At 36.0% G+C, this 19,401-nt stretch overlaps 2 protein-coding genes across 2 annotated transcripts in view; both read left to right on the top strand.

Moving 5' to 3' along the window:
* LOC105293752 (protein kinase C-binding protein NELL1-like) overlaps window positions 1-19,401 on the top strand; it is a 282,706-nt gene that overhangs the window by 40,352 nt on the left and 222,953 nt on the right. The window lies entirely within an intron of this gene.
* Window positions 4,510-6,039, top strand: LOC105293737 (isocitrate dehydrogenase [NAD] subunit gamma, mitochondrial-like). The gene has a single exon (XM_011362591.2). It carries the CDS (start codon window positions 4,772-4,774, stop codon window positions 5,930-5,932), a length of 1,161 nt encoding a protein of 386 aa, XP_011360893.2. The 5' UTR covers window positions 4,510-4,771; the 3' UTR covers window positions 5,933-6,039.

Raw genomic sequence — 19,401 nt, 5'->3', positions numbered from 1 at the left:
GCCGCTAGTACCCCTAGAAGTACTCACCTCACCTGTTGCTACTTTCTGTTCATTTACAATAATATGAATTTGTAGGATCTGTGATAGCCACCTTCTTCATCTGTAAAATGGGGACTGTAATGCCTACCTTGATATGTAATGTAGCTTATGATGATGTGTAAAATATCCAGCCCAGCACCTTAGATGGGTGGGTATTCTGTAATGGTAGCCATTATTAAGTTTGTGTCATCATCCTCTTGGATTTTAATAGTCCTTTGAAAGTCTTTATAAATAAGTTACCTACCTCCCTAACAACCACTAATCTGCATCAGGGATATGGGTACCTGAAAGTTAAATGAGAATGGGATTGTGGCTGGTCCATAATTAAAGATATGCTTATTTTTTAATTAAATGGCATAGCTGGGATAGCTTTAGGAAGCATAGAAGTTGTCAGCTTTCTAGGGCTGACTGATTTCTAGAAATATCTGATATTAATGCTTGTAGCACTGAGATGGGAGCATACATTAAAAAAAAGTTTCATGTCAGTGAGATGGGAAAGGTAAATCAAAAATACCACTACAACCCATTAGAATAGCTGAAAATAAAAATACAGTAATACCAAAGTGTTGGTGAGGATATGAAAAAGCTCTAATTCCCATACATTGCTGGTGGAGATATAAAATGGTACAACTATTTTGGAAAAGTGTTTGGCAATTTCTTAAAAAGTTAACAACAACAAAAAGGAACAAACTCCAGCAGGCAGAAACCCAGGACATAGTTGAACTCAACACCATTAATCACCTGAGTATATTTGACATCTATAGATTAATTCACCCAACAACAACAGAATATACATTCTCTTCTCAAACTCACATGGAACAGTCACCAATACAGACTACATTCTGGGCCATAAAATTTAAAAGAATTGAAATCATACAAAGTCTGCTCTCAGACCACAGTGGAATTAAACTAGAAATCAATAACAGAAAGACAGCTAGAAATTTCCCAAATAAATGAGACATTGAACAACACACTTCTAAATAACACATGAGTCAAAGAAGAACTCTCAAGAGAAATTAAAAAATGTTTTGAACAAGATGAAAATACAACTGATCAAATTTATGGGAATCAGTGAAAACAGTGGAAGGAAGAAAGATCTAAAATCAATAATATAAGCTTCCACATTAGGAAACTAGAAAAAGAAGAGTAACTTAAATCAAAAGTTAGCAGAAGAAAGGAAATATTAAGAATATGGGAAGAAATTAATGAAATTTAAAAGATAAAATTAAGAGAGAAAATCAACAAAATCAAAAGCTGTTTGATAAGCATTGAGTCAGGCTACGAAAAAAAGAGAGCACAAATTACTAATATCAGAAATGAAAGATAAGACATTACTACAGATCCTATAGACATTAAAAAAGGTTAATTAAGGAATGAACAACTTTATGCCTACAAATTTGATAACCTAGATGAAATGGACCAATTCCTTAAAAAACACAATTTGCCAAAACTCACACAAAAAGAAACAGACAGTCTAAATAGGCCTGTACAGGCATACCTTGTTTTATTGGGCTTCACTTTACTATGCTTCACAGATGTTTATTTTACAAATTGAAGGCAAGGCCCTCCACCAGTAAAACGATTATAACTCGCTTTATTGTGTTATTCACTTTATTGCAGTAGTCTGCAACTGTACCCTCAATATCTCTGAAATATGCCTGTTTATATTTTAAAATTTAAAGCAATAATTAATAGCCTTTCAAAACAGAAATCATCAGATCCAGATGAGTTCACTGGTAAGCTCTAACAAACATCCAAGGAAAAAATTATATCGATTTTCTATATTTCTGAAGCTAGAAACAGGAAATACTTTTTAACTCATTCTATGAGGCCAGCATTTATTACCCTAGTATCAAAACCAGACAAAGATATTATAAGAGAACTACAGGTCAATAGGTCTCATAAGCATAGGTGCAAAAATCCTTAACAAAATATTGACAAATTGAATTCAACAATGTATGAAAAAATTATATATTACAGTTAAATGAGATTTATCTCAGGTATGCCAGGCTGGTTCAACATTTGAAAATCAATTCATGTAATTTATTACTTCAACAGATTAAAAAAGAAAAATTGAATGATTATATCAGTAAATTCAGAAAAGCACTTGACAGAATCCAACACCCATTCATGATAAAAGCTCTCCATATACTAGAAATAGAGGGGGACTGCAAAAACTTGATAAAAAATACCTACAGATAAACTAAAGCTAAAATCATACTTCATGGTGAGAAACACAAACCTTTCCCAGTAAGATCAAGTAGAAGTCAAGGATGTCCCCTCCTACCACTTCTTTTCAATATCATACTAGAATTTTGAATCAATGGAGTAAGATGAGAAAAGGAAATAAAAGGTATGCAGCATGAGAAGGAAGAAATAAAACTGTTTTCTGCTTGGAGATGACAAGCTGTTATGTGTAGAAAATCTGAAAAAATCAATAAACTCCCAGAACTAATAATAAGTAACTATAGCACAATTTCAGGATGTAAGGTTAATATATAGAAGTCAATTAATTTCCTATATATACCATGTAGCAATGAATAAGTGGAATTTGAAATTAAAAACACAATATTATTTACATTAGCACCCCCCAAAATGAAATATTTAGGTATAAACTTAACAAAAAATATATAAGATTTATATGAGGAAAAATACAAAACTCTGATGAATAGAATCATGGAAGAACTCAATAAATTGAGAGATCTTCCATCTTCATGGATAGGAAGACTTAATATTGTCAAGATAACAGTTCTTCCCAATTTGATCTATAGATTCAATAAAAACTTAATCAAAATTTCAGCACGTTGTTCTGTGAATATTGACAAACTAATTCCACAGTTTACACAAAGAAGTAAAAGACCTAGAATAACCAGCACAATATTGAAGAAAAGCAAAGCTGGATGACTGACAGTAGTTGACTTCAAGACTTACTATAAAGCTACACTAATCAAGACAGTGTGGTATTGGCAGAAGAGGAGATGAATAAATCAATGTAAGAGAATAGAGAGCCCAGAAATAGACTCACATAAATAGTTAACTGATCTTTGACAAAGGAGCAAAGGCAACACAATAGATTTTTCAGTAAATGGTGCTGAACAACTGGAAATTCACATGCAAAAAAAATTTAATATAAACAAAGATCTTAAACCTTCCACAAAAATTAACTCAAAATGGATCATAGACGTATATAAGATGTAAAACTATAAAACTTCTAGAAGAAAATATAGGAAAAAAATCTAGTTAACTTTGGGTATGGAGAGGACTTTTTAGATACAACATCAAAGGCAGGATCCATGAAAAAAATAATAAGCTAAACTTAATTAAAATGAAAAACTTCTGTGCAATGTCAAGAGAATGAGAAGAAAAGTCACAGACTGGGAGAAATTATTTCTAAAATCACATCTGATAAAGGACTGTTATCAAAAAATATTTAAGAGTTTAAGAACTCTTAAAACTCAACAATAAGAAAATAACCCAATTAAGAATGGATCAAAATCCTGGACAGATACCTCATCAAAGAACACAGATAGATGGTAAGTAAGCACATGAAAAGATGCTCCACATTATATGTCATTAGGGAAACGCAAAGTGAAACAACAGTGAGATGCCTCTACATGCCAATCAGAATGGCCAAAATCTGGCATACTAACAGTGTCAAATGCTACCAAGGGTATTGAACAACAGGACATCTCATTCATTGCTGGTGATAATGTAAAATGGTACAACCACTTTTATGGTACAGTTTAGCAATTTCTGACAAAACTAATTATACTTTACCATAGGATCTAGAAGTTGTGCTCCTTGTTATGTTATTTACCCAAATGAATTGAAAATTTATGTCTATACAAAACCTACACATAGATGCTTATAGCAGCTCAAACTTGGAAACAACCAAGATGTCCATTAAGTGAATGAATAAACTGTAGTACATCCTGACAGTGGAATATTATTCAGCACTAAAAAGAAATGAGCTATCAAGCCATGAAAAGTGCAGAGGAAACTTAACCGCATATTACCAAGTCAAAGAAGCCAATCTGAAAGGGCTGTAATAGTATATGATTCCAGTTATATGATGTTCTGGGAAATGCAAAACTTTGGAGACACTAAAATGATCAGTGGTTACCAGTGGTTAGGGGAGAGGGAGGGATGATGAGCAAGCAAAGCAAAGAGGATTTTTAGGGCTGTGAAACTACTCTGTATGTTACTGTAATGACAGATACATGTCACTAGAATTTGTCCAAACTAAGAATGTACAATACCTAGTGTAAACTCTAATTTAAACTATGTGTAAATGTAGTTTCCTTGATTGTAACAAGTTTGCAATTGAAGTGTAGGGTTTTGACAATGGAGGAGGCTGTGCCTTTGCTGGAGCAGGGGCTGTGTGGGAAATATCTGTACCTGCCATTCACTTTTGCTGTGAACCTAAAACTGCTGTAAAATATAAAGTCTATTTTTTTAAAAGGTATATTATACAGAGCTTAGCACATTGAATGTGCCTAAAGAACTGTTATCCAATTCCAAAATGTATTTTCTATTATATAACCCATCACATTTCCTCTTGACTAGCTCTCTCTCTCTCTCACTGCCATAGAATGTTCAAAACAGAATACAGAGAAGGAGAGACTGTTGTGACCTAGGCAAGAATTATGCATTTAGAATGCCACCAAAAGAAGCCAGGTCAAAGAAAGAGCAAGAGGACAGACATACTTTTACATAAATTAATCTCCACTTAATGATAATGGCATTGAAGATACTGACAGCTGCCAGTTGCTTTGTGAAGGTCATATTCCGACCTACCGTTCTCGGCCATTCTTGGGAGGTTTTACTTAGCCACGAGACCTCACTGAGGAGCTTCTCATTTAAATACAGTATTCCTCCATCAGCCAAATATGGTGGGCGGCACACTGTGACTATGGTTCCTGGGGATGGCATTGGGCCTGAGCTTATGCTGCAGGTCAAGTCTGTGTTCCGATACGCGCATGTGCCTGTGGACTTTGAGGAGGTGAGAGTTAATGCCACTTCTTGTGAAGAGGACCTTCACAATGCCATCATGGCAGTCCGTCGAAACCGTGTGGCCCTGAAGGGCAACATTGAAACTGACCACAACCTGCCACCATCTCAGAAATCCCTCAACAACATGTTTCGCACTGCTCTAGATCTCTATGCCAATGTCATCCATTTTAAGAGTCTGCCAGGTGTGAAGACCCGGCACAATAACGTTGACATCTTAGTTGTTCGAGAAAACACAGAGGGTGAATACAGCAACTTGGAGTATGAGAGTGTGAAAGGAGTGATACAGAGCCTAAAGATCATTACTGAGGCCAAGTCTTTGCGCATTGCTAAATATGCCTTCTGGCTGGCCCAGAAGATGGGGCGCAAAAAAGTGACAGCTGTGCACAAGGCCAACATCATGAAACAGGGAGATGGTCTCTTCCTCCAGTGCTGTAAGGAGGTGGCATCCCACTATCCCCAGATCACCTTTGAAGGCATGATTGTGGATAACACCACCATGCAGCTGGTATCCCGACCCCAGCAGTTTGATGTCATGGTAATGCCCAATCTTTATGGCAACATTGTCAACAATATCTGCACAGGGTTAGTTGGTGGAGCGGGCCTTGTGCCTGGTGCCAACTACGGCTCCAAACACGCAGTATTTGAAACAGCCGCAAGACAGTCAGGCAAGAATATAGCCAATAAGAATATAGCTAACCCTACTGCCATGCTACTGGCAAGTTGTATTATGCTGGATTACCTGAAGCTATACTCCTATGCCACCTCCATTCGAAATGCAGTCTTGGCATCCATAAAGAACAAAGATGTCCATACTCCAGATATCGGAGGCCAGGCTACCACAGTAGATGTCACTAATAATATCATAAACCACATCACTTAAATCAGTTAAATTGTCAGTACCTTGGAATCTGAACTATTCCCTCCCAAAGTCTTTCTAACCCACTCTTTACCTCAGTCTATCCACTCAGAAATTCCAGCCAACTTGGCTAGTGTGGACTCCAGATAAACTAGCTTCTGCTCCAACTCAGAAGAGTTGGGGAAAAGTTATTTAATCTGATTTTTTTTCCTATTAAATTAAAATGCCATAAATACCATAGCATTGCTTGTTTAAATCAGCCAAACCTATTGTGTTATATGTGTATTGAGAAATTCTTCTCTAGTTTAATCCACAATTCATACATATCTGTGATATGATATTCTAAATAAGTCATTGCTATTTGGAGAGTCCTGGTGCTTTCCCAGAATTTGGCACATGGATTTTCTCTTTATCTGTGTCATTAAAATCCAGCAAACCAGCCTACAAAGAAGTCTGGCTTCCCTCTAGAGGTCGTTAATGAGTTAATTAATGCAATAAAATTTGCCTGCATAATATACGTTGTAACCGCAATAATAAATAAGGTACTGTAAAGCTGAACGAGTAGAGAGTGCATTCACTCCCTCCTAGATTTCCTCCCGTGCGCCATGGTCTTGTTTGTATTAGAGAAGATATTTCTCTGGTGTCATTCTTGACACATCAACATCCCTGGGCACTGCAGCTCTCCTAGAAAGTGAATTTTTGAATTCTTTCAGTTGGGTTCGAGAGTCTACAGGTCAAATTCCTGGTTAACAGGCACCAGGCCCAAGATTCTTTGCTCTTCAAATAGAACCATGTACTGTAAACTTCATGGTCACTGCTTCACAATCTCTCATGGTTTACTCTCTTTTAGTCTCTCTTTCAAAGAAAGAGTGTACGTAAGAAAAATGAAAAGCACTGAGCTAATTTAAATGTTTACTGTCATTTTACTATATTTTATTTACAGTATTTTTAAGGCTATCATTGAGAAATGATTATTTTATTAGTGCTTGGAAATTGTTATTCCTCAAGTAGGAAATAAACACAATGGTTTTAATACAGTAGTTTTATCAGCAGGAATGGCCTGCAGATAGAAGTGAGATGAGAGAACAGTGAATCCTTCATGATATTTTGAAATCCTTGTGTCTCACCTATAACCTTTGGATTCTGCCATGGCTCATGGACCACAAGTTAAAAACATTGGACTTAGAGACCTGATTTCCTTACAGTTTCCCAAAAGTTCTGACTTCTCATATTACCTAGATCTCACCTATCTTCATTATGTATACGGTCAGGACTAGGCTTTGGAAAACCATTTAGATTTTTGTTTGAGGACTAAGTGACTACTTTCAACCCTATCTAGAGTCTTTCTTGAAGAACAAGGCAAGCAGGGATAAGTCAGTTATAAAATAATTATGGTCTTCCCCTTATTAGACATTAGACATGTCATTGGCCCATGTCTAGACCTGTACCACAGACACTGTTTCTTGAGTAGGGCAAGGGGTAGATTTTGGCTTGAAGTTCCCCCACATGAACCCATGTTATCTTAACCCATACTATCCACTCTGTGCCACTTTCTCTTTTGGTGAGGGGACTTTATTCATGGTACAACCAGATCAACCACAGCCAGTAGCCAGATATCGACTTGTAGTTGACAGTGGGAGTTTATGCCGATAGCTGCATTTGAGCTGATGTTTCCTCTCTGTTAAAGATGTTCATCTCCAGAATCGTTCCTATAGTTCATGGATCAGACTTCTGTGATGGCACTAGTACACCAGAGTAGAATTTTCCATTTATCAGTGTTAGGTTTTCCTATTTAGCTATGAGCATCTCTAGGGCCAGTACCATGTATTTTTTCCTCTGTCCTCTGTAGATCCTTGCATAATGACTGATACATATGAAATAAGTAATATGTTTATCGAATTAACCAAAAATTAATGATATAGGGGATACTGCCTCACATTTCTTGTATGTAAAGTGAGATAATAACTACCTCATAGGGCCACCGGGAAGACTGAGTGAGAAGACACACATAAAGAGTATAGCACTGTACCTATCACACGGTAAGTACTTATATTTTAGAAATTATTATGTTTGTTATTGTCTATTATATACCATTCTGAAATATAATTCCGAGAAGAACTTGTTGAATGATATTAATTCATTGCTGTCATTGGAACTTACTGGATAAGTTATTTAATTTACAATTACATATGGATTTATAAATGACTTTCAACCAGGGGAGAAAATCTTATGTGCTTATCAAGTCCCTGTATCACCTTTTTATTTCTTGAATCCTGCCACCTCTCTTCTTTCTCACTGGCACTTCATTTCTCATTAGTCTTTTTCACCATTGGTAACTTCCTAATTTCCGTTACTTCTAACCAGTATCCTGTATATAGTTTAGCCCCCTTAAGTTTATTTTCTACAGTGCATTCAGTATGATTTTTCTGAAAGGAAAATAGGATCATGCCACTTACCTACTTAAAGCCTCATTTAATGGCTTTCCTTTGGCCTTAAGAGAAAGTCAACTGAGCATAGCATAAAAGGCCTCCCATGTTCCGATCGCTGCTTCCTTTTCCAGGTTCACCATTTCTATCCCTTCTTCCCCCAGTAACAGCACAGTGTGGTACTCTAATTTGAGTGCTAAGTTCATTGTTAAAGAGCTATATGTTCTTTCTAGATCAGGCCTTTGTGCCCGATGTTGTTTCCTCTCTCCTTCAGAAGATGATCTTTTCATCCTAGAGGACTAGCCTTAAGCATCCTCATCTTTGGGAAGCCTTCCTTGACTAACTCTCTTCCCATTCCTTGCAGAGATTGAGGGGAGTAACTCTCCCAGTTTGCCCAGAGCTCTCTGTACATCCTACCTAGTGTTTTATCTCTTTGGTGATCATTACATGTTTTTCTTCCCATTAACCTTGCCATACAGTGCATTCCTTGACAACAGGAGTGACCGAGTTATCACCATAGCATCAGAACCTAGGACAGGGACAAGCCTTAGTTTATGCTCACTCTAAATATTTATAGAAAAAAGATAGGAAGGAAGGTGAAAAGGAAAGAAGAAAGAATGGCCTGAATTCAAAGCTACGAGTGTCAGACTGGAAGGAGCTAATCTATTGCAAAATACTCCCGTCTGGCTTCAGTCTATGAACCTTTCCTTACAAACTTGCTTCTCTCTAAAGAACACTGATGTCTTCAAGGCAGTACAACAAGTGGTTGGAAGGCTGCCTCTGTTTTCTGAGATTATCGTACTATATTTATTGACAGTTTTATTTTAGGCTTTATCAGTTTACTCTGTTTAAAGTCCTAAAGTTATAAAGAATAGCAACTACAAATTGTCTGATTTTTCTCTAAATTAACTCCTTCTCATTATGGCTCTATTTTAGTTAATGGCCTTACAAATCACTCACTCAGGTCACATAGCTGACATTTGTCCCAGATCTTCTACCTAGGAGATGCATGACATTGGATACCTTGCTTCACCTCTCTGATCTCCAATTTGCTCATCTGTGAAATAAGGTAACTATTTATCTTCACAGAATTGTTATAAAAATTAAATAAGATTTCTTTGGTTGTCTATGGCTGCATAAGAAACCACTTCAAAATTTAGTGGCTTAAAACAAATGATTATTTGTCATGAGTGTGTATAGGGTGACCAGATGGCACTTTTCCTCATCAGTATACTTTCTCAAAGACTATTAAAAAGAGATCTAATTTCCAATTCTAATATCAATAAAGATCAACACAAAGTTGGACAATCAGACAGCATCAATCTGTAAATATCTCTTCTCACCATAACCTTCATAGACTCACTTTTATAGAAGGGTGCTTAAACATTCTTCTTTTAGCTTTCTTCAGGTCTGGTATGCAAAATATTGTTAGGGGACATTTCTGAATTTTGGGAAAACATTGAATCTGTTTAAAAAGCCGAAAGAGAACACTCCTCTTAAAACTGAAGACCAGAAAAACGTGTGTTTTTCACCATGAATTTGTGTCCTCCTCCTACTAGATACTGTGAGGTATATGATCCATTGAGAATTTCCCACATTGCCTTGGCCACTGGGAAAGGGCAGAAAAAGCCTTGAGCAGTGTTTTATTTTCCTCTATGCAATTTGCTCTTTTCATTCTATTGTGTTACTTGATTTTAATTTATTTTGCTTTTTAATTCCATTTTCTTATATTTTGTTTTACTATAAGCCACTTAAACTACAAGTTGAGAAACACAGATGGAAAAACTAGTTATTCACCATCACATTCTTTTTTTTTTTTTTCATTCCAGTTCATTTTCTACATTGATCTCAGATAAATCTCCTTAAAGCAATGTTTAGGTTGCCATTATTCTGTTTAATCTCCTTCAAAGTTCCCTCAATTCGTAATATATTTAAAGTCCTCAAAAATGTTAGCCCGCACTGTCTTTTCACTCTTAGAGGTTCTGTTTTTCCTAGATATGCCGTATGTGGATATGCTAAGGTAGACACCTTCATTTATCTAAATATGAGCTGTTACTTTCCTTCCATGTGATGAAATTCTTCTCATTGAGGACATTCCCAATTTAGTCTCTGCCTATTATAAGTCTGCCTATTATTTAAGGCCTAGTTCAAATATCACCTCCTTTATGAAAAGGCCTCTGACTTATCCCCATCCAGATATACTCCCTTTATTCTCTCTGAACTTACATAAACCTTGTATTGTACTTTTGAACTCCTTCAACTCAGATTTTCTCTTTTATTAATTGTTCATCTACTCGACTTGAGCCTTAATAAATTATATGCTCCTTCAGGGTAGAAAACATATTTTAGCCAATGTTCTGGATCTTGTATTACTCAACATAGTGCCTTGCATATAGTAGGTACTAATTAAACACATACCAAATTGGATCAAAGAGGATTATGATTATTGTTATAATTTATTATGTTCCATGCACTGTTCTACATGCTTCACATTTATTTTATTTAATTCTATCAACTCTACTAGATGATTATTACTGCAATCTTCATTTTATAGATGAGAAAACTGAGGCACAGAGTGGTTAAGAAACCACTCTGAGGTCACATAACTAACAGGATGTGAAACCTGTGTTCCAACTTTAGCAGCGTGGCTCTAAAACTCAAGTGTTTTAAATGGTTATGAGGATTTGTGCATTGTGAATTTCTCAAAATTTTCTGTGAAAGTAGACTAGGTTTCAGCCACCATTCAATGTTTCCTCATGAAAGTAATTCCATAGACTCGTAGACTTAAAGAAATTTTCAGAGAACTCACTCATTTTTTTGCATATTAGTCCAGAAAACACTTTGCCTAATTCCACAGCAAATACATCACAGAGCCAGGGTGAAAGTCCAAGTCCTCTAATTCCAGATAAAGTTCTCCTTTCATTTTACAGCTATCTCCTGATATAACCTATAGAAAAAGGAATTGCTAACATTTTTTAAACATTGTGTGTCAGGTACTATTCTAAATAGTTTACATACATTACCTCATTTAATCCTCACGTGACCCAATTATATTGACAATAAAACTGAAGAACAGAAAAGTTAACTAACTTGCTTAAGATCAATCAGATTGTAAGTAGTAGAGCCAGGATTAAAATCAAGCCAAGGGCACCAGTGTCTAACCACTATGACTATAGCTGCTTCTCAAAATTTTGGGCAACCTCTATAGCCCAAAATGAGAAAGGCAGAATATCCAGATTAAAGAGACTCTTTGGTGCCTGAACTAAACATTAAATATTGAAGAGAGATGACATTTCAAAAAATAATAAATCAAATAGTCAAATTCTTTTTAGTAACGGTAGACAAAAAGAGACAAAACTTAGAAGAGAAATGATGTGTTGTGGAAGGAAGAGAATAGCTAAAGTCATGGTACGAAGTGGAAACAAAGCAATGCTGAATTTTGAAAGTAGAAGGAGAATTTTGAAGAAATCAATCCAGTTCTGGTTCATTACAGAAGTTTCCAAAAACTGACAATATACCTAAAGACACAGTTGGGAATATGTAAAATATCTGCCAGAAGGTGATTACTGAGCTAGAAATTTTTTGAAGGAGAGCACATGGTGCTTGGAGTTTCCCTGAGAATTTGCAGGGAAAGTGTTCTTCACATAAAAGTGAATTTGCTTATGCCAATATGGGAAGCAAATACATATATTGCATTTTGCTTATTTCAAGAAACACAAGGAAAAGAGAAAGGAGACATAATTCAAATGGAAAAAAAATGGCTCTACTTCACAAGAGCAATTAAAAAATTAGAATGTTTTGCTTCCAATTTTGCAAATGCTTAAAAACTAACAAAGTCTGAATAAAAACTGCCTACTGAAGAAGACTGTAGTCTGGGTTCTAGTCAGCTTAATTAATGCCAAGTTTAGGTCATGCAAAATAGATGTAAATGAATGTTATGAGAGAGAGAAAATATCACATATGTCCAAATACAACATGAGTATTTTTTTTCCTTTTTCTATCCCTCAGCATAAAGGAATTGCCTTAAATTCAAATCCTAATAAATTGTTCTCATATTACTAGGTAGTCTGTTAGTTCTTTTATTTTGAATAACAAGAAATTATTTGGAGGAGGGGAGAAAATGACATTAGCTATGTCAGTTTGGGGTTTACATAGCAATTATCTGGAGAATTAATGTTAAAAAGATGCTAAAAAAAAAAAATCCCTCAACAAAGAATTAGTCATTATTCCTGGGAAGGTGTTTTCACAATTGCAAGTATTGAATGTCGTTATATATATCTGACTTTTAAAAACACTTAATAACACAGTTTAGTTTTTTAGTCACATTGTAGAGATCACAAATATTTACCTATTAGACAAATGGGGAAATAAGAAGTCTTAATATCATGCAATTGGATTCTTGCGACTTTGCTTGACATTTCCAATGAAAACAAACACAGATTCAAAAGGCGCTTTATCTGAACAACTTAGATGGGACAAAGATAGGTTTGAAAAACTTTAGACAAGTTGAAAAATGGATCTTGATTGGGGAAGACCTTGAAGTCAAGATTCATGAGAAGAGATTAAGTGAAATTATTCCATGATATCATGGTAAAGTGAAAGTAATATTTTTAAATTAATTTATTATTTGATATAGCCTATTAAATAATGTATTTAATACAACTGTGCATAATAAATGAATCCATAAGTCAAACATTATATGTAGTTATCTGTAATACATTCCTCAAAGTCATTTAACTTTGTTCAGAATATTTTTCTTTCTTCCTTTTGTCTTTTTTTCAACTCTCATCATTACTAACTATAAAAGGAATCATTCTCCTTATTTTGAGTCACTTTCTAGTTAGCCATTTACATTATCTTCTAAATAGAATATTCTGTGGAAAAGGAAAGAGGAGATTTTGAAGTTATTTGCAGAAATCTGTAATAGCAAAGGAAGAAGCTGAGATTTCTGTGTATACAAGTAGTATTGTGGAAGAAATGTGAAAGAATTTCAAATGAAATTATATTTAACTATTTAAGGCTTTGGCCAGAACATACCTAAGGTACTTCATCTAGTTTTAACCTTCAGATTGGTAAAAGATGTAATTTCTGTGAAGAGGTATTATGGTGTCAAAAATCAACTTTATGCCAAGCATTAGAAAAAAATGTGGGAAGATCGGATTTATAAAGAACTTGTTTTCTCCAGGGTAAGAAAAGTCTCTGGGATTGATCCTTTTCAGGGTTTTCATATTGTGATGGAATTAGGTTATTTCAATCCCAATTTTATTTTTGCCTGCAGCAAGATACTTGTTTATACAGTAACTTCACTTATTCGTTCTTTCACGTATTCTTCACTACTGTTTGTCTTCCATTGAGTACTTGCTTTGAGCAGGTGTGGAAGCTGTGGAAGCCACTAGGACACAACTTTAAGAATCAATGTCCTTTCTCTCCAGGATCCCACAGGATTGAGGAAATCAACAACCATTAGGCAATTATAATGGAGTGTGATAAGTATTTTAACAGAGGTGCTCGTTCTCTGATATTTAAAGCTCTTACTTTCCCCTCCATCATTTCTTATCTTCAATTTAATTATTGTTGAACTCATTTTGCCTACAAAAACTTACTTTGATTATGTTTATCTGTAAGATGAGATTTTTGGGGATTTAATGTGAACCTCTGATTTATCTGTGGCTTTTTTTTTTTTTTTTGGAATGATGGACTCTTTTCATTGATTAATTAACCTGATTAGATACCTCATCGTAGTTTATGCTAAATCTTGTGATTAGGAAGATTTGTTATTTTTCTTATGTCACTTCTCAGTCCAGTTGCTGCCTCTTCAAAACCTTTCTATTCTTTTTCATGTTTCTTTCTGTCATTCTCTCGGTGAGCACATTTCATCATTTTGTTCTTTCCAGCACACTTCTTGTTTCCTTCATCTCTTATCAAATGCCTTTTTGATAGTGAAATAGAGTTCTAGAAAGAGATCATTGTTTCTTCCTTTTGCTGAGTAAACTCCCTTCCCTGATACCATTTTGATCTCTTATTCCTTCTGGAAATGGCCTTGGATTTCATTTGAAATATTTCCTTTGCTCTCCACAGCCTTCCCTCTTTGACTGCCAGTAGCATAACCTATTCCCCTGATTGCCCAGAGAAGCTATCGACAGGCCATTCTCTGCCTGGGGTCTGTCATAGTTTTAGTCACCACTTCTCTGTGGTGGTGGCAGGACCTGTGCCATCCGGACTTCCTTACGGCCAAAATGTTCACCATGTTCCAGGTTCAAGTAAATAAACAAGCTGCAAAACAACATTTCTAATGAGAATGGCCCTATTACACTTCCACCTGATATTTTCATCTTTTATCAAGAATCCACCTTTATACCAAAAAAAAAACAAATTGTCAAACGCTTGATCTTCTCCTCTGAGGCTGTTTGTTATCTGTTTAGAGCCCTGTAGAAATGGGCAGCTGAAGGCATTAGCATTACTTGACCATGGTTATTGTTTTTATCCAGACTGGCAGATGCTTTTTACAGTCTCTGGCTGAATTTCATTGGGAACGAACGAGCTTAAAATGCACAGGAGGAAGAAAGTACTTCTTTCCCAGGACCCTTGCTGAGCTGATAATAGTCTATGGGAAGCCATCTATTTAAACAGAAATAAACATGCCTTGGGATGCCAGGAGCCTATTTTCAGCTTTATTAAGCTATTTTCAGCTTTATTAAGAAATCTGTGTTTAATTTTTCCAAATGTCTCCAGTCCTGTTCATTTAGCTTTTCTCTGTGTGTAGATCAATTAGAGCACTGGATGAGAATGCAGACGTTGCATTCTGCTCCTCATAGAAACACACTGCATTTGGAAAAGAGGGAAGAACCTGGAGGACTTCCAAGGGCCTAATCAGAAATTTGAACTTAATTGGCTTTTCGTGGGGAAGCATATTCCTGTTCAGATGTTACCTGTGCTTGGGTCCTAGGAAATTTCACTGTTGGATATATATATTTTTTCCTTTTAAAACATTCCTTGGACCCATATAGAATGGTCACCTGTCATAATTCAGATACTGCTCTAGACCAGGATTATCAAAGTATGTGTGTGTGGAGGGAGGGGGGAAGTGTTAAAGGGTCAGATAGTAAATATTTTATGCATTGCGGGTCATATGGTCTCTGTTGCAGCTATTTGGTTCTGCCATTTTATGGCAGTGGTAGCCATAGATAATAAGTGTGGCTATGTTCTAATAAGCCTTTATTTATGACACTATAATTTAAACTTTATATAATTTTCACATGTCATGTAATACTGTTTTTCTTTTGACTTTTTTTCATCCATTAAAACAAGGAAAAATCATCCTCTGTGTGCCACACGGAAAGAAGCCTGTAGGCTATAATTTGTGAACCCCTGCTCTAGGCAAAGGTGCTAAAGTAATGAACAAAACAGAAACCTTGATCTCATGTGACTTTCATTTTCCATGAGGGAAAACAGACAATGAGCATGAAAATGCACAAATAATGAATGTTACATCAAGTTCTAAGGGCTAGGAAGAAAGAATAAAGCAAACGAACAAACAACAACAACAACAAAAAAACAAAATAAAATGTAAGTGTCGTGCTTGAAAATAACTGGCGGTAGAAGGACTGAGGGTGTGGGTTGCTTTTGCTGATCAGAGAAGGCTTCTCTGAGCTGACATCTGAGTTAATATCCAGATGATGCCAGGGAGACATGTGAATGCCTGCTCCAAGTAGAAAGAATGGCAAAGGCAAAGCTCTGAGTCCAGATGAGCTTGGGGTGTTTGAAGAAGCAAGAAGGACCAGTCTGGCTGGAGAGGACATTGCAAAGTGGAAAGAGGAGGGCCATGCAATGAGAAAGGAATGCAGTGACCAGCCAGGTAGGACTCTTGGCTATAGGGAGGGCTTTAGAATTTACTCGGGTTTCATTGCTAGACCATAGGTAGTTCAAAGCTGGAAAGTGATGGGAAATGGTTTAGGAATTAGGACAAGTCACTTTGGCTGCCATGTGGATGAGGGACTGTGGTGGGGAAGAAAAGTGGAGGCCAGGTGGGCAGTCAAGATGCTAGTCCAAATTACAGACTTTTTCATCGACTCTTCTAACACTCTTCTTAATGTGTGAGTCTGGTAGAGACAGAGAAGATGAGAAATAGTGATATAATATACATCTTGAGTCAGACTACCAAATGAAATCTTCATCAATAACACTGCCAAGAAATTAAGTCCATATTATTTATATTACTTCAGTAACATTTACAATGACAGCTAACTATTTGGAGGGTCCTTGCTAGGTGTGGTACTATTTAATTTAATCCTCATAGTAATTCGGTGTGGTAAGTGTCTTTATCCACTTTATAGATGAGGAAACTAGGATACTAGCAGGTTCTGCAATGGCCCAAAAGAACTCAAAACTGATAGGTGGAAGAAGGAGTCTAGGACCCATGCTTTTCTGGATCTTACACAAGTGTTCTTTTCACTTATGTTGCAGTTATTTATGGCTGCACATCAAACCGAACCAAAGTATTATGGCTCAAAACAACAATGATTTATTATTGGAGGTTGGCTGGGCTCAGTGAGTAGTCCTTCTGTTTCATGAGTTGTTGACTTGGATAGTAACATGAGGCTACAATCAGATGGGAGCTCAACAGAGCCTGGAATATCCAAGGTAACCTCACTCCCATCGCTGGCAGTTGGTACCAGTTAACTGAGGTGTCTCTTTTCTCCTGCATGTGACATCTCAGGTTTCGTTAGGCTCGGCAGACTCTCTTCTAGCATGATAGATGGGCTCTAACAAGAAACATTCCAGAAAGAAGCCCCATTGTGCAAATGCCTCTAATACTTAATGTGAGAATCTGGTAGCGTCTAAGAAATAGTGATATAATATGTGTTACCCTCGATGATGTCATTACCTCAGAGCAAGTCAGATGGCCAAGTCCAAAATTAAACTGGAAAGAGACTGTACAGAGGAAGTGGGCCCGTTAGGATCCACCAGTATCTATGACATAGTTATTATAGCTTCTGTCTTTATACAGAAGTGCATGGGAACTAATTCATTTTTTGTGTGGTATACCATGACTCTTAGCAACTGAGGATAAACTAAGGCACCAGATATTTATTAATTCATGTGTTGACTAGACATTTATTGGGTTTCTCCTATGAGTGGAGTACTGTGCTGGGAACCGTGGGAGAAGAATTGGATAAGACATAAGCCTTTCCTCGGAGTGCTTAGAGTCTAAAATAAAATATTGTGCTACCAGATGAGTACCTAAAAATACAGACACATGTTGGTGGATAGAATATATACCTTATGTTATATTCTAAATTGCTCTTATTGGAGACCTGGAAAATTTTCAAAAAGATAGTCTTGTAAAATATATACCTTTCTTCTGGTTGCTATGATTTACTATATCATGAAAGAAATTGAAGCATTTATTCTTCCAGAAAAATTAGAGGGCTTTGTGAAAAATTAGTTTTTCTCAAAGATGAACTAATGTTCAGATTAATTCAGTGTTTGAGGAAGGAGAATTTCATCTGCTACCATGACCTCCAACTTTGTTTGATCTCTGATTGGTTTAGGTCACTAAGTAGTATTGATTTTTTTTTTTTTTCATTGAAATCTTCCAGGAGTCAGCTTCCTATAAAGAACAACAACACAAAACACTGGTATGAAAAGGTCTAGTCTACTCATCACGTGTATGATAGATCTCTAAACAATATAAAATTTTACATATAAATAGATGTTCATTTAATGTGAATGTCTAAGCTAGGTCATTGTTTTAGTATAGGTGTTAGGTATTCTAATGAGATTTAAAAACAAACAAAAAAGCTCCAATACCACTTAACGTGTGCTTACAATATTTCAGACACTGTCTAAATGCCTTCTATGTATCATTTCCTTTACCTTTGTATATGTCTGATGTAAGTACAGTAATTATCTTCACTTTCTAGATAAGAAAGTTTTAGGTAAAAGAGTTAAGTAACCCATCCAAGACATGAGCCAGGGCTTGAACCCTGGTCCTTTTGATTCTCAAACCCATTTCCTTACCTCCCTGTAGCATAGAAGTAGCAATGGGAATAGTTTGGGAATGGTCTTCAGGAGGCTTGAGCTTTAGTCCTTAGGGCTGAACTAATGAGCTCCATGGTCTTGGACAGATCTATTTCTCATGCTTGAAGAAAAATTCTCTCTTGTCTAAAGCACAGACACTTGCAGTCCATATTTCTTTGCTAATTTAGAGCCTACATTTTCTTTTCAATTTACATTGTGTCTTCTGCATTCCCAATCTCCCTTACCCTGTTCTGCTTTTTTTGTTGTTCTTAGCATTTATCACCTATTATTCTATATCATCTACTTAGTTATTCTTTATCGTTTATTGTCTATTTCTCTTTCTCCAGTGAAAGCAGGGATCTTTGTCTGTTTTTCTTCAAGCCATATACCAAGTGCCTCCAAAACTTCCCAACACATAGAAGGTCCCACAATAAATATATATTATACTTCTTTTTTGAGGAATAGGGGTGAAAGATAGGAAGAAGCATTTTGGGATGAAAAATATGGTTTAAGAAGGGATAATAAGACATTAGGTATCTTGGTCTTTTAAGGAGTTCCATTTATGTGGGGAAGCAATGAGAGAAGAAGATGGTAGGATCACAATGGAGAAGGTCTTCAGTGTATACACAAGAGTCCAGATTTTATTTGCTAGGTGTTAGAAAGCCAGTTGGATCACCAAGACTGATTAGTACACCAAAATTCCAAGTGTGCAATGTTTGGTTCTAAGAGACAACCCTTGAGGCTTAATTGTATCTGGAAGTAATGTTTAACTTTATGCTCAATTGTTTGGTCAATCTTTCTTTGAAAATGGCAAGCACAATCAAGGAATGAAGAAAGGATGCTATACTCTGAGCTCAGTGAGAAGAATGTGCAGATACAGATGTGTTATTTCTTATTTATGGTAATTGAATTTTAAATTTAATTTAGCAGTAAAAATCCGCTATTTAAAGGATTATTACACTGTAAAAGACTTGAGAAGCACATAGATTCTAGTGGTACTTAGAGTATCATTTGATTCCTGATGGATGACAAGCATAAATGCATCCA

The sequence above is a fragment of the Pteropus vampyrus genome, unplaced genomic scaffold (assembly GCF_000151845.1).
Source record: "Pteropus vampyrus isolate Shadow unplaced genomic scaffold, Pvam_2.0 Scaffold76, whole genome shotgun sequence".
Lineage (NCBI taxonomy): Eukaryota > Metazoa > Chordata > Mammalia > Chiroptera > Pteropodidae > Pteropus > Pteropus vampyrus.
The sequence above is the reverse complement of the archived record's forward strand: the minus strand, read 5'-3'. Positions and strand labels throughout refer to the sequence as shown.

Excerpts from the sequence above, each read along its gene's own strand:
- LOC105293737 (XM_011362591.2), top strand. The coding sequence starts at position 4,772 with ATGATAATGGCATTGAAGATACTGACAGCTGCCAGTTGCTTTGTGAAG.